We start from the raw sequence: 23,069 nt of genomic DNA, 5'->3' as shown, positions 1-23,069 counted from the left end.
GTTCCATGATCGGCTGACCTTGTTGTCGCCAGCCATGTCTGAGATATCATTATCTAGTCTAATAATTGAGATTAAAATGGTATAAACAGTCCATGTTCTTTATATATGTCCATCTGATCTATTTAAGCATTAGCATGAACAAATATACATTAATTGCCACCCGTTTAATATGAAAATATGTATTATTTTGTGATCGGCTCTTAGACAAGCTTTCATAAGTTTATAAAAGTCCATCAGCATAAAATACTAATAAATTTATTTTTATTATAGTTGTTAGCTTTCGATAATCCATGTGAAATTTCTAAGATGTAGACATCTTTCCATAGTCTCCTTCCTGTAATTAATATTAGAAATATTTCTTGACTTTGATCCTTTTAATGATTAAATTATATAAGACGGGACATGATGAATACATAAAATAAAATAAAAACTAAAATGTGAAACCCATATCATCCGATCCTCTTCTATAGTCGACAATATCCTATTCTGAGCATTAATAAATTATTTTACAAATTATTATTGGTTTAAAAATATTTTTTATTATAATAACGATAGTCTCCAATAATTTTTATTGTTACCACATACACATCCGACTAAATAATAATATCTTTATTATATATATTAGTTTATTTTTGGGTTGATTAACCTATTATTTTTTTATACTTTTCATAATAAGTAAAATAAATACCGTCTCAATTTTTACAGCAACAAATAGATGTAAATTAAGGGAGGTGTGGGAGAGATTGAGCCGGTCCGACTCCATACAAGGTTTATTGAACCCCACGATGGAGCCGGTTTAATTCCCGGGTAGCGTTGGTTGTTGCAATCGTGGGTTCGTCGCCGCGGTCGAATCCCGCTTCAGGACGCGTGCAGCGGCATCGCAGAGGCGTCGCAACGACGACATCGCCCTCTCCATCCGTGCGATCGATTGTGCCCTCCCGTCCCTTGGGAGCTTCAAGAGTCCAACAACGCCTCGTGAGGTCTGCTGGTCTCCTCCTCTCCACCGATAAAGCTAGAACATAACAGACAGACAGACTAACGAACAAACAGGAGATGGGCGCGTCCTCTTCCGCCGATCACGGAGGCATCTCGGAGCAACAGCAACGGCAGGAAGAGGAGGAAAACTTAGCTGCCGCCACTGGCTTCCTCCCCTCCCTTCGCAATGCCTTCTCCAACCTCTCTCCGCCCTCCTCCTCTTCCGTCTCCCTCGCTTCCCTCCAGGTACTGCTGCTTGCCAATCTCGGCGCACTCTCCAACCTCTCTGCTGTTGGGAAGAAACCTGTGCAGAATAATTCTTTTTCTGTCCGTGTATCAAAATAGGTTTCTTATCAAAATACCAACTTGATATTAAAATGTTAATATCAATCAGCACAGCATAAATAATAGAACAATAAATCAATCACAGTGAGACCAAATCTTTTTAACGTAGAAAACCTAATGTGGGAAAAACCACGGGATCGTAGTCTACCTCAAACTTCCACTATCAATAATAATCATAACAGGTTTATAGTAGGTCTTCTCTATAATAACTAGAGGATCAGAATAACATCAAGAACATAGATCTTGGCTCAATAATAGCATATCTTCAGCACATAGGTCGATCTCCTCCAAAAAAAAATTCTAGGTCTCACAAAGTGAATATCACAGGAAATTACCTTAGAGAGGGTAAACTGTAGATCAACACCGCTAGGATTGTAGAGTTTACTGCAAGGATTCTCCACATAAAATTTGGGCCGAAACTGACAACGTTTGGCCACCGATCGTCAAGCAGAAAAACTCAGAGACCTTACTTTTTCTCTCTATTTCTCTTTCTCTTTTCTCTGCACGTCGCGGACGCTTTACGCTCTTACTCTAATCTCACCCTTATTTCGTTCTCTCTGATATTCAATTAGTTGATTTGGGCTTATGGCCTAAATTGTCTAAGCCCACATATGGACTGGACCCAACAATTCTCCCCCTCCAGCTCATATGATGGGCTGTACCAAGCCAGCTCTTCGCCTACATGCTTCAAGCTTCTCCTTAGGCAAAGACTTTGTTAACATATCTGAACCATTATCATTGGTATGCACCTTTTCCAACTATAATTCTTTCATCTCAAGCACATCACGAATCCAGTGATATCTCACATCAATATGCTTGGATCTAGAATGGTATGTTGAATTCTTGGAGAGGTGAATAACGCTCTGACTGTCATAGTAAACAGTATATCCTTCCTGTTTCAAGCCCAATTCCTGTAGAAACTTTTTCATCCATAAAGCTTCCTTGCAGGCTTTAGTAACTACTATGTATTCTGCTTCTGTGGTTGATAGAGCAACACACTTCTGTAACTTAGACTGCCAAGAGACTGCTCCTCCTGCAAATGTCATCAAGAATCCCGAAGTGGACTTCCTGGAATCAGTATCACCTGCCATGTCTGCATCTGTGTACCCTTCTAACACAGGTTCATCATCACCAAAACATAAACACAACCTGGAAGTACCTCTTAGATATCTTAATATCCATTTCACTACTGCCCAATGTTCCTTTCCAGGATTTGAGAGAAATCGGCTAACAACTCCAACTGCATGAGCTATATCTGGCCTAGTACAAACCATAGCATACATCAAACTGCCTATTGCAGATTAGTAGGCACTCTGGATATTTCTTCTTTTTCTTTCTCACTTGTAGGACATTGTTTTGAACTCAGCTTGAAATGACCTGCAAGTGGAGAACAAACTGCTTTGGCTTTACTCATGTTGAATCTTTCGAGAACCTTTTCAATGTAAGTCTCCTAAGATAGCCAAATCTTCCTTTTCTTCCTATCACGAAGAATCTTCATGCCAAGTATTTATCTCACCGATCCTAAGTCTTTCATGGCAAAAGACTTACTTAGCTCTCTTTTAAGCTTTTCAATTTTTCCAACATCATGACCAACAATCAACATATAGCAGTAAAATAATAAAATCATCATCTGAAAATTTCTTCATAAACACACAATGATCAGATGTGGTTCTATCATACCCTTGACTCATCATAAAGGAATCAAACTTCTTGTACCACTGTCTAGGTGCATGTTTGAGTCCATATATAAGCTTTTCCTAAGCTTACATACAAGATTTTCTTTTCCCTTGACTTTGAAACCTTCTGGTTGCTCCATGTAAATTTCTTCTTCTAAGTCACCATGAAGAAATACTATTTTTACATCAAGTTGCTCAACTTCTAAATTCAAGTGGGCAGCCAAACCAAGAACAACTCGGATAGAGGACATTTTCACAACCGGAGAAAATATTTCTTCAAAGTCAATACCTTTCTTCTGACTGAATCCTTTCACAACTAGTTGTGCCTTGTATCTTTGTTGTGAGCTATTATTTTCAATCTTCAATTTATAAACCCACTTATTCTTGAGAGCTTTCTTCTCTTTCGACAGCTTTACCAAGTCATAGGTGTGGTTCTCAAGCAAGGATCTCATCTCTTCTTGCATGGCTTTAACCCACTCACTCTTATTCTCATGTAGAATAGCTTATTGGTAAGTTTCTAGCTCTCCCCCGTCAGTAAGCATAACATACTCATGTAGAGGATATCTGGTAGAGGGTTGTCGCTCTCTAGTGGATCTTCTCAATGGAATCTCAACTGGTGGTGGAGGTGCCTGTTCAGTTGGTTCAGCATCATCAATTGTAGGTGTATCATCACTAGTATTCTCACCACAATCTTCTTGTTCATCTCCCCCATGATCATCATGAACTACAGGTGAAGAAACTGGACCCAAACTCCAAGGAATATAAACAGAGATTTCTGGCTTCTCAACATTATCACCATCATCAAACAATTGGTCTTCAAGAAACACAACATCTCTGCTTCTAATAATCTTCTTATTTACTGGATCCCATAATCTGTACCCAAACTCTTCATGACCATATCCCAAGAAGATACATGCTTTTGCCTTATTATCAAGCTTGGACCTCTCATCTTTGGGAATATGAACAAATGCTTTACACCCAAAGACTCTCAAATGATTATAAGATATATCTTTTCCTCTCCTAGAACATCACCTTGCAGAGGAACTGATGGAGAAAGATTTATCAGGTCAACTGTAGGTCTCATAGCCTCCCCCCAAAATGACTTTGGTAACTTGCGTAGGAAAGCATACACATAATCCTTTCTTCAATGGTTCTGTTCATCCTTTCTGCCACACCATTCTGCTGAGGAGTTTTAGGAACTGTTTTCTCAAGCCTGATACCATGGAACCTGCAATAATTCTCAAAAGGACTCCTGTACTCGCCATCATTATCTGATCGAACACACTTTAGCTTTCTGCCAGTTTCTCTTTCAACATTGACATGAAACTCCTTGAAAGCATCGAGTACTTGGTCTTTAGATTTCAAAGCAAAAGCCCAAACTTTTCTAGAATGGTCATCAATAAAAGTAACAAAATAAAGAGCACCTCCAAGAGTTCTAGTTTGCATAGTACAAACATCAGTATGAACTAAATCAATAACATCAGATCTTCTAGATGATGGATATGTCTGAAATGCAACTCTATGTGTTTTTCCAGCTAAGCAATGATCACAAGATTTAAGAGATGTACCTTGCAACTCTGGTAAGAATTGCTTTCTAGCAAGAGTTTGAAGTCCCTTTTCGCTGATATGTCCAAGTCTCTTATGCTAAAGATCTATACTTTCACCTTTTCGAATTGCATTAATCTCTCCTTTGTGTAGCTTAGCTTCCATGACATAAAAAGAGTTAATCTTCTTTCCTTTTGCCACAATTAGATAACCTTTAGTAAGTTTCCATTTACTTTCACCAAAATAATGTGCAAAGCCCTCATCATCAAGTCTACCTGTAGATATCAAGTTAAGACGAATATTTGAAACATGCCTTACATCTTTGAGTATCAATTTGCTCCAAATACTGGTCTCCAAGCAAATATCTCCAATACCCACAATCTTAGATGTACCATTGTTTCCCATTCTGACATTACCAAAATCACCAGCATTGTAAAATCTAAAGAAATCACCATGAGAAGTAACATGAAATGAAGCACCAGAGTCAATTACCCAATTACTATCCTGAGCTATAAGGCTAACACAACCTTCATCACAAACAATAGTGATATTACCTTCAGCAGCAACTGTATTGATCTCTTTCTCATTTTTCTTCATTTCATTATGTTCTCGCTTCCAAAACCTACACTCTTTCTTCATGTGACCTGGCCTATTACAGTGAAAACATTTGATATCTCTTCTAGACTTGGATCTTCCTCTATAACCATATGGATTTCTGCTATGACTTCTTCCACGTCTTTCTTGTTTTTCAGTAACAAATGCACCAGAAGAAAATTCATCCTGTTCTTTCCTTCTTGCATCTTAATTTAGCAAACTGTCTTTAACCATATCTATGGTTAGAGTCCCCTCTGGCGTGGAGTTACAAATAGTCACCACATACGTTTCCCAACTTTCTGGTAAAGAGCTGAGAAGTAATAATCCTTGCATCTCATCATCTATATTCATTTTCATAGCAACCAACTTGTTTGCAAGACTGAAATAGGCTTATGTGCTCAACAATGTTACCACCATCTTTATACTTCAAATTTACAAGCCTTCTGAGGAGAGAAATTCTATTTCCCATTGTCTTTTTCGCAAAGAGATTTTCTAACCTTTGCCAAACAACATCAGCTCTGATTTCATCTGAAATATGCTCATGCAAGTTTATATCCATCCATCTTCTAATATAGGCAATAGCTTTTCTATGTTGAACTTCCCGTTCTTCATCGTCCATAATAGAAGGTTTATCTTTAACCTTGATAGACTTATACAAATCTTTGCAATATAGCAAATCTTCCATCAGACGCCTCCAAGTGGAATAATTTGATGAGTTCAATTTAATCATACCATTTCATTCACACAAGAAAACTAGCACCAAACAACCTGATGCTCTGATACCACTTATTGGGAAGAAACCTGCTAATGCTGAATAATTCTTTTCCCTCTTTGTGTATCAAAATAGGTTCCTCATCAAAATACCAACTTGATATCAAAATGCTAATATCAATCAACACAGCATAAACAATAGAGTAATAAATCAATCACACAGTGAGACCAAATCTTTTTAACGTGGAAAACCCAATGTGGGAAAAACCACGGGACCGTAGTCCACCTCAAACTTCCACTATCAATAATAATGATAACAGGTTTATAGTAGGTCTTCTCTGGAATAACTAGAGAATTAGAATAACATCAAGAACATAGATCTTGGCTCAAGAATAACATATCTTCAGCACATAGGTGGATCTCCTCCAAAGAGAATTCTAGGTCTCACAAAGTTAATATTACAGGAAAGTATCTTAGAGAGGGTAAACTGCAGATCAACACTGTTAGGATTGTAGAGTTTACTGTAAGGATTCTCCACATAAAATTTAGGCTAAAATTGACAACGTTTGACCACCGATCGTCAAGCAGAAAAACTCAGAAATCTTACTTTTTTCTCTTTATTTCTCTCTCCTCTTTTATCTAAACGTCGCTCTTACTCTAATATCATCCTAATTTCGTTCTCTCTAATCTCCAATTAATTTATTTGGGCTTATGGTCCAAATTAGTTGATTTAGGTTTACTGTCCAAATTATCCAAGTCCACGTATGGACTGGACCCAACAGCTGTTAATATGTATAAATAGCCATTAAATTTGCACAGCTGTTAATATGTATAAATAGCCATTAAATTTACTATCTCAAGTATATTTTGTAATTATATTTCATATTTTATCCTGGTATCAGAGCTAGAGCAAGCTGTCCGACTCCTCACCGAGCCCTGCCAACTTCTTCCGGAGTAAGACCTCTTGTTCTACCGAATCGACGCGAGAACCCTCTTTCCTCTGCCTCGGCGCACCTCCAGCGACATTGATCTGAAGCGGCGACGGCTTTCTTACCACTGTCGCTTTCTTCTCTACGGCGACTGCGGCACTTTCTCGGCGAACAGCGCTTGTCTTCTCCCGCTTGCCTTCACTGGCGCTTCTCCTGCGGCGCAACAGATCTGGTCAGTTCGGTGACGTTGATCTGATGCTGACATGATCTATCCGACAGAGTTCCACGCTGTGCCTTTCTCAATTTTCATCGCGTAGACATCCCCTGTTTCAAATTGCTGCAAGCCAATGATCTGCTTTGAAAAAGGTCGAGAACGTGGCGTGCGACGACTTCTCCCTATCAACCGGCGGACTTCAACTATCTTCTCATAAGTCGCTTGCTGCCAACCTCCTACTACTCGCCTCCTCTCGTGGGCCGACCTGTTACTGCTGCTGTCATCCTCCTGTTGTGACTGCCATCCACCGGTCGTGGGTTGGCCTCGAGTTCGCAGGCCGAGCGCCCATTGTCTCCTCTCTCATCATCGGAGCATCACCAACTCTTACGACCCTCGACCCTTTCCTTCCGCTCGGCTTGTCTCGTCAACAGCGGTGGATCCTCAACCACCGGCTCCTGTGCTCTCGACCAACCCGGCGATCACCTATATTCCGCTCTTCACCCTGAGGATAATACAGCTGCTCTCCAAGAGACCATCCTCGCCAAGCGGTCGCAACCCTTGGTTCGCTGGTGGTCTTTCTCAGCGTAGAGAGCTGTTGCAGATCATTGCAAACAGCTTCTTCTCAGGAGGAGACCTGATCATTGTAAAAAGCGCCGAACTGCAGCTCTCTCCAGCACTGCAAACAGTGTTGCAACTCTCTCCAGCACTGGAAACAGTGTTGCAGCTCTCTCCAGCATTGCTGTAAACGGGACTGCAAACACTGCCGTAGCTCTCTCCAGCACTACAAACAGTGTTGCAGCTCTCTCCAGCATTGCTGAAACTCTCTCCAGGACTGTAAACACTGCTGCAACTCTCTCCAACGTTGCAAACAGTGTTGCAGCTCTCTCCAGCATTACTGTAACTCTTTCCAGGACTGCAAACATTGCTGCAGCTCTCTCCAACGCTACAAACAGTGTTGCAACTCTCTCCAGTACTACTGTAACTCTGTCTAGGACTGCAAACACTGCTGCAACTCTCTCCAGCACTACAAACAGTGCTGCAGACCTCCAACAGATCTGTAGAACTGTAGCAACTTTGCCTTACCCGCTGCAGTAACCGTGCCTCTAGAAAAAACAGTCGTAGTTCTCTTCCACCTCTCCCTTCTATGACGACTCCCAACTTACTCCTTTTACGTATCATTAAATATCTTAATTATTATCCCGGTAAAAAGTGTACTTTTCAATCTATCGATCTTATCACCGTCAATGTTACTTCACTCATTCCTTTCAAATTATCCAAAGATAACAACTATGTACAACTTTCTAATCTCTTATTTAGATATGATCTATTAGGTTACGTCTAAATAATGAAGATTCAAACTAGATGATAAAATAAAATAATATATATTTTTTTAGCTACTCACATGATCAGTTTGGTTACTGATTTTGTGATCCCAAAAAGTAAAAAGTGTTTAGAAGCATAGATGTAGTTTTCTTTAATGATCAAATCCTAAAAGATTTGAAGGAAGCATCGGCCAAGACTTTTGTAGAAGGATTAGCATATTTTGACCCAATTACTCCTCCAATACATTAGGATGATGGAAGAGATGTGCAGGAAGATAATAGAGAGCTCGATGCTGATCTACTTGTATGACATGTTGAGCAAGAAGAAGTTAGAGAGCAACTTCCTATGGAACTACAGTTGAAAAGATCTTCTAGATAATGTCAACCTTTCAGAAGAGACTCTACAGATGAGTATGTGATACTTACTAATGCAAGTGAATCAGAGAGTTACCAAAAAATAGTTAAAAGTGAGTAGAAAAAAAATTAATTTGTTACTATGCAAAAAGAGATGGATGCTCTACAGAAGAACCACACTTATAATTTGATGCAATTATCAAAGAGAATGAAGGTTTTGAAGAATAAGTGAGTTTTCAGGTTAAAAACTTAATAATATTATTCTCAACCAAGGTATAAAGATAGATTAGTTGTGAAAGACTTTGATCAAAAGAAACGTATTGACTTTGAAGAGATTTTTTCTCCTGTTGTTAAAATATCTTCTATTCGTATTGCTTTTGGTATTACTGTTAGCTTTGACTTAGAGGTTGAGTAGTTGGATGTGAAGACAACTTTCTTTCTTGGTGATTTAGAGGAGGAAATTTATATAGAGAAACCAGAATACTTCAAAATCAAAAGTAAAGAAAATTTTATCTGTAAATTAAAAAAGAGCTTGTATAGGCTGAAGTAAGCTCCAAGATAGTGGTACAGAAAGTTTGATTTATTTATGACTGAAAATTGATATAAAAGAACGATTTCGGATCATTGTGTGTACATCAAATAGTTTTGTGAGGATTTTATTATTCTCTTGCTTTATGTTGATGACATGTTTATCATTGGGAAAGATATGTCTATAATTGACATGTTGAAGATGAAATTAAGTGAATCCTTTGCAATGAAGGATATATGACCAGTAAAGTAAATACTAGATATGCAAATTTCTGGTGATAGAAAAAACAAGAAGATTTGATTGTCATAGAAGAAATACATCAAGAAGATATTAGAAAGGGTCAGTATGAGCAATGCAAAGCCAGTTGATTCTCCTCTTTCATGTCACTTCAAGTTGTGCTAAGAAGAAAATCCCTCAAGTGATGAGGAGAAGGAAAATATGTAAAAAGTTTCTTTAATATAAGGGAAATAGTTAGAAGTTTAATATACGCGATAGTATATAAAAAGAAATAGTATTCTTTAATATCATGCTACTTAATACGATGAGTTATCCACAGTTCTCATATCCACTACATTTTATTCTAGTTACGTAATTAAAAATAATCCTTTCACGGTATTCATCGGAGAAACTGTAAATAAAAAAAAAAAAGCATCAAGGATAATAGCAGCAGAAATGCAGAGCATAAATATGTCCATGCTTGTCTTATTGTTACAATGTAAATCATGATAGAGTCATAAGGTTTCTACAAGATTTAACTGAACAAACAATATAGCAAGTGAGGAATATGTATGTACATGAGAAATGAAGACCTTTCCTGTTTTATTCACAGTAATAGTAAGAATGACCAAAGGCAAATTAAAGGTAATATGCCATATTAAAGTGATATTTGTGAAGGATGTGTATGTTATGATAACAAATATATAATTTCCAAACTTTACAAGGATATATATATGCCTTAAAAATGAAAAAGATAACGAATCACCATACAAACACCACAAGGTGCACAAAAGACATGGATGAACATATGCAATCGACATTACTTACGAAAGAAGTTGAATGCATAAGACCCGTTTTTGAAGAATATTGCACCAAAACTTTGCATTCCGCCATGTCCATCTCGACCATCATACATCAATCACTGGTTTTTCTTTTGAAGTTTGTGCAGAAAAACCAAGAACGCCAATTACAATGTTGGAATTTAACGTGTCCTTGAAAATATACCGATGGGAGATGATGCTCTGTAGCTGACAAGTGATATGATCTCCACTTGTAATAGCCATAGATGGGTATCATAACTTAAAAAACAATTATTAAATTGAAGCGAGAATAAAAAAATATTTGACCATCACAAGTCTTTAACAGTTATTTTCAAGGACCGAATCATCCATCAACCACCAGTCCTTTGTGGAAGAAGAAAACGTTGACAAAGAAGCTGGAGTCAGATTGCCAGGCACAACTTTCCTTCTCCATGTCCATCTCAACTAGCATCATCATCCACCAATCACTAGTTCTTCTTGTACTACGAAAGAATGTTGTCATGAAAAGACCTATCAGCTGATTAGTCATTGGTTGAATAACCAAGAACACCAATTGCAACATGGGAATCAAATATACTTGAGAGGAATTGGTCATCGTTCACAAGCCCAACATTCAAACTCAATTTTTACCGAGCAACTAGGGAGGAGTTATGTTCCTTGCACCTCATCGGTCACTGAAGTGGAAGCTTTATAAGTGGGTTTGGTGTTCCTCTAACATTATTTCTTCAGAATTTTTAGAACTTTATCCTGAGACTGCATCTCTTCTAATGTGCAAATCGAGAAGAAACCTATGTTAGTCTATTTGCAGAAGCAAGACACAGCCTTGGGCAGAACCAAAATGGAGCTGCTGCTAATGCTGTCGCTGACAGGTGCAGCGGCATCTGCTGCAGGTTCACTGCATGGCTGCCGATCAAGATGCGGCTTTCCACTGGATTTCAGCACAACAGATGATGGCCTCGAGAAGCTTTTTGTGTTCAATGTCGAGATCGTCAACATCTCACTGCCACTGGGGCAGGTCCGCATGGTCAATGAAATATCATGGTAGCGTTAGAACGTAAGCAACAATTCCAGAGACAGCTATGTCTGGTATCTGCCAAAACACCATACAGATTCTCCGACGTCCACGACAAGTTCACTGTAATCGGCTGCGACGCCCTCGCCTATGGGCAATCTCTGCCATTTCCTTGCTGGGTTATGTTGTATGTAAGAAAATGATTATCTAAATATTATCATTTTAAACATTTTGTATTGGTTGTAGAGTTTTTTTTTATAAAATATAAGATTTCTTCAACTATACGAGGAAATTTTTCTGTTGAGAAAAATATTCTATTGAGGAAAATCCTTTCTCCAATATAAATAAGAGAGAGAATATGTTAATATATTGAAGTATTTTTAAAATATTTTTTTATTTATTTAATAAAATTCCTTCACATCTTTAATAAAACTTTTTCAGTAATTATGTTTTTATCTTTTATTCTTTTTATCACTTTTATCATTCAGGAAATGTTAGATGATCGGATGATCTTCTGGTCACTATGTCGGAGACATCATTATGTAATCGAATAATTGAGAGTAGAATGGTATAAATAATCTAGAACAGCCAACAACTCCAATTGCGACCTGTGTGTGTCAGACAAAGAACGTCATTTCTCATCAATGTCTTTTTTCTTTGTGTTCTTATTGTCACAAAGAATAATGAATTGGCAAAGAATCTAACGTTTAACAATCGTGAACAGGTGTGATAGATAAGTCGCTTACACCATCTCCATCTCAACCGGTGTCATCCACGGATCCACCAACCACTTGCTCTTGATGTACCATAAAATATTGAACAGGTCCATGAAAATCCACTGGCGGAGGATGCTCGATAGCAGTCCATAGACTTTTCTTTGCTTGTATTTATACTGTTCCGAAGGGTCGAATAATCCTATTAGTAGTCTGATGTCGTTATGCGTTCCCGACTTTGCAGCATGTGACGTCGATCGCAGCGAAAGATGGGTGTGTGGTCACTAAGGCCGCCTGTTGATGATGCAATCAAAGTTCATCCTTGTGGATCCAAGTTGTGAGTCGATTGTTTTGCAGAAAAATTATACAGTGATCCAATCAAATAATTTTTTTAAATAAATGATTGACTGGGAAAAGGTCAGCTTTCTTGCACCTCATCGCTCAGTCAAGAGGAAGCTTCATTTTAGGCTTTGGTGTTTCCGTAACATATCATTTGTCCAAGCTTTTATCTGAAGAGTACCTCTCTGCTAGTGTGCAAATCGAGAGATGGGTGTGCTGTTAGGGTATCGCTTGTTCCAGCTGTTGATGCTGCCGCTAGTGGGTGCAGCGGCATCTGCAGCAGCTGCACCGAAAGGCTGCCGAACGAGATGCGGCGAGGTTGACGTCCCCTACCCTTTTGGCATCGATCCTAACTGTTCGAGGGAAGGCTTCTCACTAAATTGCAGCAGAACGGCTGAAGACCACGAGAAACTTTTTGTGTTAAATGTCGAGATCGTCAATATCTCATTGCCACTAGGCCATGCACGCATGCTCGGTGAAATATCGTGGCAGTGTTACAGCGCTCGCACCAATTCTACCGACAACAGAACCTGGTCTCTGGATTTCGCCGACAAACCATACAGATTCTCCGACGACCTCAACAAGTTCACTGTGATCGGCTGCGACACCCTCGCCTACATCAGGGGTTTGAAAGGGAACGGCAGCTACCGGAGCGGTTGCGTGTCTTCGTGTCAAAACGAGGTGAGTTTGGACAACAGGTCATCATGCTCCGGCATCGGCTGCTGCCAAACCTCCATTCCCAAGGACCTCACATACTATGAGGTCGAGTTTTATTCAAATTTCGACAGCACGAGCACCTGGAACTTCAGTTACTGCAGCTATGCCGTATTGTTGGAGGCGAATCAGTTTGAATTCCAAGCATCTTACATCACAATGACAAATTTCTGGTCCAACAGAAACAGCACGGTACCTTTGGTGGTGGATTGGGCGATCGGAAACGAGACATGCGAGGTTGCACAGCGCGACATAACCTCCTACGCCTGCATCAGCGAGCACAGCGAGTGTTTGAACTCTTCCAATGGTCCTGGGTATCTTTGTAACTGTTCGAGTGGCTACCATGGCAATCCTTATGTCGCTCATGGCTGCCAAGGTCTCTTCTCCTTCTGGGATCACCTTGCCTTTTTGAGTTTTCACGATTGTTTCTGATATTTCCGAACATGTCTTAATTGCAGACATCGACGAATGTTCTGATAAATATCGATATCCTTGCCATGGCATCTGCCAGAACCTGCCCGGTAACTACAGTTGTTTCTGCCCGCGAGGTACATATGGTGATGCTTTCACTGGAACATGCACCCACACCCAACACCAGAAACTCCCATCATCAACGAAGGTGGCTATAGGTAAGAGTCTTTTTTCCACCATGACTTTTGATGCCAAGTGTTACAAATGAATTCTTTTGTTCCCTTTCTTTTCATGAATTTTATTTATTGCTTCAAATCCTTTGAATCTGTCTGCACTATAGACTAGGTGTATCTTATAGAGAGTACTAAAAAGAATAGCCTGGTTCAATCTTATATTCTGTTGTCTTGTATCATCTCCAAGTAGCTGATGAATTTTTGATCGTATTTACTTGCGAAAGATCAATAATATGTTAAATTCAGATTTGCCAGTACTGCTTTTATCAGCATAGATGGAACCGACTCCGGTTGCAGAACCTCAAAGAACTTTTGTGATTAATAAATCTCCTTATTTATCCCTCTTCTTCTTGAAGGTCCTTAATTTTTATTTTTTATTTTTCAACTTCAACAATGAGTTCAGACCTTTGGCATCATCGTGATTGTGAAAGCAAGAAAGTCTTGAAGACTTCTTCAAGTGTTTCTTCTTCTCCCCCAGGGAAATCCAACTTGTGTGTTTATACCTGCTAAAAGTTGCAGGTCTGTGATTCTTGTATCTGCATGGACTTCGAGTATTCTAGTTATGTAGCTTAGCATAATGCTTGCGCAGAAGAAAAGCAATAATAATAAGCACCATTAAACCAGATAATGTGCATAAAAGGTAATTTTTGTTTCTCTTCCTGGTTTTAATTGGCCTGAAAATTTCTGAGATACAGGTACTGGCAGTGGCTTGATCTTCCTACTAATATCCGGCATGTGTATCTATGTGATTCTTCAAAGAAGAAAATTAATCAAGATTAAGGAAAGATATTTTAGAGAACATGGAGGTTGGATATTATTGGAAGAGATCAAGGCTAAAGAAAGAAGCTTTAGAGAACAAGGCCTTGCATTTAAGATATTTGCCAAAGAAGAATTAGAAAAAGCTACAGAGAAGTATGATCAGAACCGAGTCCTTGGCAGAGGAGGGCATGGTATCGTTTACAAAGGAGACTTGGAGGACAGTCGTGTCGTTGCCATCAAGAAACCCAAGATCATTGATGAAAGCCAAAAGAATGAATTTGGAAAAGAGCTGCTTATTCTGTCGCAGATCAACCACAAGAACATAGTCAAGCTCTTGGGTTGTTGCTTGGAAGTGGAGGTTCCGATGCTGGTTTATGAGTTTGTCTCGAACGGGACCTTGTTCCAGCTGATTCACGACAACAACAGGGCATCTCCCTTTTCCTTGGCCACTCGCTTGAGGATCGCTCATGAGTCTGCCGAAGCTCTGGCCTACATGCATTCATCAGCTTCGCCTCCCATCATTCATGGTGACGTGAAGTCTTCCAACATCCTTTTAGATGAAACCTATACAGCAAAAGTTTCTGACTTTGGAGCTTCGAAGCTGGTTCCAAAAGACGAGGATCAGTTTGCTACCTTGGTGCAAGGGACTTGTGGTTACTTGGACCCAGAGTACCTCCAAACCTGCCAGTTGACAGAGAAAAGTGATGTTTATAGCTTCGGCGTGGTGCTTCTGGAGCTGATGACCCGCAAGAAGCCAATTTATTTTGAAGCATCTGAAGAAGACAGGAGCCTCGCATCATGTTTTATTCTGGCGACGAAGGAGAATCGACTTATGGAGATCTTGGATGATCAGGTGAGAAACGAAGGGGATACGGAACTGATTCGAGAAATGAGCGAGCTCGCAAAGCAATGCTTGAAGTTCACGGGAGAAGAAAGGCCTACGATGAAGCAAGTGGCGGAAGAGCTCGACAGGTTGAGAAAATTCAAGCAGCACCCGTGGGTACCGCAGAATCTTGAGGAGATTGAGAGCTTGCTCAGTCAACCATCGGTTGACCATGAGACATATTATCATGGAATCGAAACCACTACTAGCTATAATCCAGAGAAAAGATTGGGATTGGACATCGAATATGGAAGATGATGATCTGGTGCATGCCCAAACTCTCTGGTTCTCGAGGCTTCTTGATGCAATCGTGAATTGATGCTGCTGCTATGTGTACTTGTGATCGTGTGCGTTTGTGCCAGTGTATAATAGCGAAGAATATTTATTAATAACTACAGATAATCTCTGTCATTTCCTTGCTGGAATATGTTGTGTGTAAGAATAAGGTTATCCCAATAAATATTATCATTTCAAACATTTTGCATTGATTGTGGAGCTTTTATCATTCAGGAAATGTTCCATGATCGGCTGACCTTGTTGTCGCCAGCCATGTCTGAGATATCATTATCTAGTCTAATAATTGAGATTAAAATGGTATAAACAGTCCATGTTCTTTATATATGTCCATCTGATCTATTTAAGCATTAGCATGAACAAATATACATTAATTGCCACCCGTTTAATATGAAAATATGTATTATTTTGTGATCGGCTCTTAGACAAGCTTTCATAAGTTTATAAAAGTCCATCAGCATAAAATACTAATAAATTTATTTTTATTATAGTTGTTAGCTTTCGATAATCCATGTGAAATTTCTAAGATGTAGACATCTTTCCATAGTCTCCTTCCTGTAATTAATATTAGAAATATTTCTTGACTTTGATCCTTTTAATGATTAAATTATATAAGACGGGACATGATGAATACATAAAATAAAATAAAAACTAAAATGTGAAACCCATATCATCCGATCCTCTTCTATAGTCGACAATATCCTATTCTGAGCATTAATAAATTATTTTACAAATTATTATTGGTTTAAAAATATTTTTTATTATAATAACGATAGTCTCCAATAATTTTTATTGTTACCACATACACATCCGACTAAATAATAATATCTTTATTATATATATTAGTTTATTTTTGGGTTGATTAACCTATTATTTTTTTATACTTTTCATAATAAGTAAAATAAATACCGTCTCAATTTTTACAGCAACAAATAGATGTAAATTAAGGGAGGTGTGGGAGAGATTGAGCCGGTCCGACTCCATACAAGGTTTATTGAACCCCACGATGGAGCCGGTTTAATTCCCGGGTAGCGTTGGTTGTTGCAATCGTGGGTTCGTCGCCGCGGTCGAATCCCGCTTCAGGACGCGTGCAGCGGCATCGCAGAGGCGTCGCAACGACGACATCGCCCTCTCCATCCGTGCGATCGATTGTGCCCTCCCGTCCCTTGGGAGCTTCAAGAGTCCAACAACGCCTCGTGAGGTCTGCTGGTCTCCTCCTCTCCACCGATAAAGCTAGAACATAACAGACAGACAGACTAACGAACAAACAGGAGATGGGCGCGTCCTCTTCCGCCGATCACGGAGGCATCTCGGAGCAACAGCAACGGCAGGAAGAGGAGGAAAACTTAGCTGCCGCCACTGGCTTCCTCCCCTCCCTTCGCAATGCCTTCTCCAACCTCTCTCCGCCCTCCTCCTCTTCCGTCTCCCTCGCTTCCCTCCAGGTACTGCTGCTTGCCAATCTCGGCGCACTCTCCAACCTCTCTGCTGTTGGGAAGAAACCTGTGCAGAATAATTCTTTTTCTGTCCGTGTATCAAAATAGGTTTCTTATCAAAATACCAACTTGATATTAAAATGTTAATATCAATCAGCACAGCATAAATAATAGAACAATAAATCAATCACAGTGAGACCAAATCTTTTTAACGTAGAAAACCTAATGTGGGAAAAACCACGGGATCGTAGTCTACCTCAAACTTCCACTATCAATAATAATCATAACAGGTTTATAGTAGGTCTTCTCTATAATAACTAGAGGATCAGAATAACATCAAGAACATAGATCTTGGCTCAATAATAGCATATCTTCAGCACATAGGTCGATCTCCTCCAAAAAAAAATTCTAGGTCTCACAAAGTGAATATCACAGGAAATTACCTTAGAGAGGGTAAACTGTAGATCAACACCGCTAGGATTGTAGAGTTTACTGCAAGGATTCTCCACATAAAATTTGGGCCGAAACTGACAACGTTTGGCCACCGATCGTCAAGCAGAAAAACTCAGAGACCTTACTTTTTCTCTCTATTTCTCTTTCTCTTTTCTCTGCACGTCGCGGACGCTTTACGCTCTTACTCTAATCTCACCCTTATTTCGTTCTCTCTGATATTCAATTAGTTGATTTGGGCTTATGGCCTAAATTGTCTAAGCCCACATATGGACTGGACCCAACAATTCTCCCCCTCCAGCTCATATGATGGGCTGTACCAAGCCAGCTCTTCGCCTACATGCTTCAAGCTTCTCCTTAGGCAAAGACTTTGTTAACATATCTGAACCATTATCATTGGTATGCACCTTTTCCAACTATAATTCTTTCATCTCAAGCACATCACGAATCCAGTGATATCTCACATCAATATGCTTGGATCTAGAATGGTATGTTGAATTCTTGGAGAGGTGAATAACGCTCTGACTGTCATAGTAAACAGTATATCCTTCCTGTTTCAAGCCCAATTCCTGTAGAAACTTTTTCATCCATAAAGCTTCCTTGCAGGCTTTAGTAACTACTATGTATTCTGCTTCTGTGGTTGATAGAGCAACACACTTCTGTAACTTAGACTGCCAAGAGACTGCTCCTCCTGCAAATGTCATCAAGAATCCCGAAGTGGACTTCCTGGAATCAGTATCACCTGCCATGTCTGCATCTGTGTACCCTTCTAACACAGGTTCATCATCACCAAAACATAAACACAACCTGGAAGTACCTCTTAGATATCTTAATATCCATTTCACTACTGCCCAATGTTCCTTTCCAGGATTTGAGAGAAATCGGCCAACAACTCCAACTGCATGAGCTATATCTGGCCTAGTACAAACCATAGCATACATCAAACTGCCTATTGCAGATTAGTAGGCACTCTGGATATTTCTTCTTTTTCTTTCTCACTTGTAGGACATTGTTTTGAACTCAGCTTGAAATGACCTGCAAGTGGAGAACAAACTGCTTTGGCTTTACTCATGTTGAATCTTTCGAGAACCTTTTCAATGTAAGTCTCCTAAGATAGCCAAATCTTCCTTTTCTTCCTATCACGAAGAATCTTCATGCCAAGTATTTATCTCACCGATCCTAAGTCTTTCATGGCAAAAGACTTACTTAGCTCTCTTTTAAGCTTTTCAATTTTTCCAACATCATGACCAACAATCAACATATAGCAGTAAAATAATAAAATCATCATCTGAAAATTTCTTCATAAACACACAATGATCAGATGTGGTTCTATCATACCCTTGACTCATCATAAAGGAATCAAACTTCTTGTACCACTGTCTAGGTGCATGTTTGAGTCCATATATAAGCTTTTCCTAAGCTTACATACAAGATTTTCTTTTCCCTTGACTTTGAAACCTTCTGGTTGCTCCATGTAAATTTCTTCTTCTAAGTCACCATGAAGAAATACTATTTTTACATCAAGTTGCTCAACTTCTAAATTCAAGTGGGCAGCCAAACCAAGAACAACTCGGATAGAGGACATTTTCACAACCGGAGAAAATATTTCTTCAAAGTCAATACCTTTCTTCTGACTGAATCCTTTCACAACTAGTTGTGCCTTGTATCTTTGTTGTGAGCTATTATTTTCAATCTTCAATTTATAAACCCACTTATTCTTGAGAGCTTTCTTCTCTTTCGACAGCTTTACCAAGTCATAGGTGTGGTTCTCAAGCAAGGATCTCATCTCTTCTTGCATGGCTTTAACCCACTCACTCTTATTCTCATGTAGAATAGCTTATTGGTAAGTTTCTAGCTCTCCCCCGTCAGTAAGCATAACATACTCATGTAGAGGATATCTGGTAGAGGGTTGTCGCTCTCTAGTGGATCTTCTCAATGGAATCTCAACTGGTGGTGGAGGTGCCTGTTCAGTTGGTTCAGCATCATCAATTGTAGGTGTATCATCACTAGTATTCTCACCACAATCTTCTTGTTCATCTCCCCCATGATCATCATGAACTACAGGTGAAGAAACTGGACCCAAACTCCAAGGAATATAAACAGAGATTTCTGGCTTCTCAACATTATCACCATCATCAAACAATTGGTCTTCAAGAAACACAACATCTCTGCTTCTAATAATCTTCTTATTTACTGGATCCCATAATCTGTACCCAAACTCTTCATGACCATATCCCAAGAAGATACATGCTTTTGCCTTATTATCAAGCTTGGACCTCTCATCTTTGGGAATATGAACAAATGCTTTACACCCAAAGACTCTCAAATGATTATAAGATATATCTTTTCCTCTCCTAGAACATCACCTTGCAGAGGAACTGATGGAGAAAGATTTATCAGGTCAACTGTAGGTCTCATAGCCTCCCCCCAAAATGACTTTGGTAACTTGCGTAGGAAAGCATACACATAATCCTTTCTTCAATGGTTCTGTTCATCCTTTCTGCCACACCATTCTGCTGAGGAGTTTTAGGAACTGTTTTCTCAAGCCTGATACCATGGAACCTGCAATAATTCTCAAAAGGACTCCTGTACTCGCCATCATTATCTGATCGAACACACTTTAGCTTTCTGCCAGTTTCTCTTTCAACATTGACATGAAACTCCTTGAAAGCATCGAGTACTTGGTCTTTAGATTTCAAAGCAAAAGCCCAAACTTTTCTAGAATGGTCATCAATAAAAGTAACAAAATAAAGAGCACCTCCAAGAGTTCTAGTTTGCATAGTACAAACATCAGTATGAACTAAATCAATAACATCAGATCTTCTAGATGATGGATATGTCTGAAATGCAACTCTATGTGTTTTTCCAGCTAAGCAATGATCACAAGATTTAAGAGATGTACCTTGCAACTCTGGTAAGAATTGCTTTCTAGCAAGAGTTTGAAGTCCCTTTTCGCTGATATGTCCAAGTCTCTTATGCTAAAGATCTATACTTTCACCTTTTCGAATTGCATTAATCTCTCCTTTGTGTAGCTTAGCTTCCATGACATAAAAAGAGTTAATCTTCTTTCCTTTTGCCACAATTAGATAACCTTTAGTAAGTTTCCATTTACTTTCACCAAAATAATGTGCAAAGCCCTCATCATCAAGTCTACCTGTAGATATCAAGTTAAGACGAATATTTGAAACATGCCTTACATCTTTGAGTATCAATTTGCTCCAAATACTGGTCTCCAAGCAAATATCTCCAATACCCACAATCTTAGATGTACCATTGTTTCCCATTCTGACATTACCAAAATCACCAGCATTGTAAAATCTAAAGAAATCACCATGAGAAGTAACATGAAATGAAGCACCAGAGTCAATTACCCAATTACTATCCTGAGCTATAAGGCTAACACAACCTTCATCACAAACAATAGTGATATTACCTTCAGCAGCAACTGTATTGATCTCTTTCTCATTTTTCTTCATTTCATTATGTTCTCGCTTCCAAAACCTACACTCTTTCTTCATGTGACCTGGCCTATTACAGTGAAAACATTTGATATCTCTTCTAGACTTGGATCTTCCTCTATAACCATATGGATTTCTGCTATGACTTCTTCCACGTCTTTCTTGTTTTTCAGTAACAAATGCACCAGAAGAAAATTCATCCTGTTCTTTCCTTCTTGCATCTTAATTTAGCAAACTGTCTTTAACCATATCTATGGTTAGAGTCCCCTCTGGCGTGGAGTTACAAATAGTCACCACATACGTTTCCCAACTTTCTGGTAAAGAGCTGAGAAGTAATAATCCTTGCATCTCATCATCTATATTCATTTTCATAGCAACCAACTTGTTTGCAAGACTGAAATAGGCTTATGTGCTCAACAATGTTACCACCATCTTTATACTTCAAATTTACAAGCCTTCTGAGGAGAGAAATTCTATTTCCCATTGTCTTTTTCGCAAAGAGATTTTCTAACCTTTGCCAAACAACATCAGCTCTGATTTCATCTGAAATATGCTCATGCAAGTTTATATCCATCCATCTTCTAATATAGGCAATAGCTTTTCTATGTTGAACTTCCCGTTCTTCATCGTCCATAATAGAAGGTTTATCTTTAACCTTGATAGACTTATACAAATCTTTGCAATATAGCAAATCTTCCATCAGACGCCTCCAAGTGGAATAATTTGATGAGTTCAATTTAATCATACCATTTCATTCACACAAGAAAACTAGCACCAAACAACCTGATGCTCTGATACCACTTATTGGGAAGAAACCTGCTAATGCTGAATAATTCTTTTCCCTCTTTGTGTATCAAAATAGGTTCCTCATCAAAATACCAACTTGATATCAAAATGCTAATATCAATCAACACAGCATAAACAATAGAGTAATAAATCAATCACACAGTGAGACCAAATCTTTTTAACGTGGAAAACCCAATGTGGGAAAAACCACGGGACCGTAGTCCACCTCAAACTTCCACTATCAATAATAATGATAACAGGTTTATAGTAGGTCTTCTCTGGAATAACTAGAGAATTAGAATAACATCAAGAACATAGATCTTGGCTCAAGAATAACATATCTTCAGCACATAGGTGGATCTCCTCCAAAGAGAATTCTAGGTCTCACAAAGTTAATATTACAGGAAAGTATCTTAGAGAGGGTAAACTGCAGATCAACACTGTTAGGATTGTAGAGTTTACTGTAAGGATTCTCCACATAAAATTTAGGCTAAAATTGACAACGTTTGACCACCGATCGTCAAGCAGAAAAACTCAGAAATCTTACTTTTTTCTCTTTATTTCTCTCTCCTCTTTTATCTAAACGTCGCTCTTACTCTAATATCATCCTAATTTCGTTCTCTCTAATCTCCAATTAATTTATTTGGGCTTATGGTCCAAATTAGTTGATTTAGGTTTACTGTCCAAATTATCCAAGTCCACGTATGGACTGGACCCAACAGCTGTTAATATGTATAAATAGCCATTAAATTTGCACAGCTGTTAATATGTATAAATAGCCATTAAATTTACTATCTCAAGTATATTTTGTAATTATATTTCATATTTTATCCTGGTATCAGAGCTAGAGCAAGCTGTCCGACTCCTCACCGAGCCCTGCCAACTTCTTCCGGAGTAAGACCTCTTGTTCTACCGAATCGACGCGAGAACCCTCTTTCCTCTGCCTCGGCGCACCTCCAGCGACATTGATCTGAAGCGGCGACGGCTTTCTTACCACTGTCGCTTTCTTCTCTACGGCGACTGCGGCACTTTCTCGGCGAACAGCGCTTGTCTTCTCCCGCTTGCCTTCACTGGCGCTTCTCCTGCGGCGCAACAGATCTGGTCAGTTCGGTGACGTTGATCTGATGCTGACATGATCTATCCGACAGAGTTCCACGCTGTGCCTTTCTCAATTTTCATCGCGTAGACATCCCCTGTTTCAAATTGCTGCAAGCCAATGATCTGCTTTGAAAAAGGTCGAGAACGTGGCGTGCGACGACTTCTCCCTATCAACCGGCGGACTTCAACTATCTTCTCATAAGTCGCTTGCTGCCAACCTCCTACTACTCGCCTCCTCTCGTGGGCCGACCTGTT

At 39.2% G+C, this 23,069-nt stretch overlaps 1 protein-coding gene across 1 annotated transcript; it reads left to right on the top strand.

Moving 5' to 3' along the window:
- Positions 1-12,292: 12,292 nt before the first annotated feature.
- Positions 12,293-15,772, top strand: LOC135672304 (putative wall-associated receptor kinase-like 16). The gene is made up of 3 exons (XM_065180768.1): positions 12,293-13,385; positions 13,468-13,638; positions 14,349-15,772. Exons 1-3 carry the CDS (start codon positions 12,503-12,505, stop codon positions 15,551-15,553), a joined length of 2,259 nt encoding a protein of 752 aa, XP_065036840.1. The 5' UTR covers positions 12,293-12,502; the 3' UTR covers positions 15,554-15,772.
- The last annotated feature ends 7,297 nt before the right edge of the window (positions 15,773-23,069 follow it).

The sequence above is a fragment of the Musa acuminata genome, chromosome BXJ1-1, assembly GCF_036884655.1.
Source record: "Musa acuminata AAA Group cultivar baxijiao chromosome BXJ1-1, Cavendish_Baxijiao_AAA, whole genome shotgun sequence".
NCBI classification, from domain to species: domain Eukaryota; kingdom Viridiplantae; phylum Streptophyta; class Magnoliopsida; order Zingiberales; family Musaceae; genus Musa; species Musa acuminata.
The sequence above is the reverse complement of the archived record's forward strand: the minus strand, read 5'-3'. Positions and strand labels throughout refer to the sequence as shown.

What these genes read in the sequence shown, in the direction of transcription:
- LOC135672304 (XM_065180768.1), top strand. Translation starts at nt 12,503, where the DNA reads ATGGGTGTGCTGTTAGGGTATCGCTTGTTCCAGCTGTTGATGCTGCCG. An exon ending in TGTCGCTCATGGCTGCCAAG is followed by an intron (nt 13,386 to 13,467) that starts GTCTCTTCTCCT and finishes TCTTAATTGCAG; the next exon opens with ACATCGACGAATGTTCTGAT. An exon ending in ATCAACGAAGGTGGCTATAG is followed by an intron (nt 13,639 to 14,348) that starts GTAAGAGTCTTT and finishes TCTGAGATACAG; the next exon opens with GTACTGGCAGTGGCTTGATC.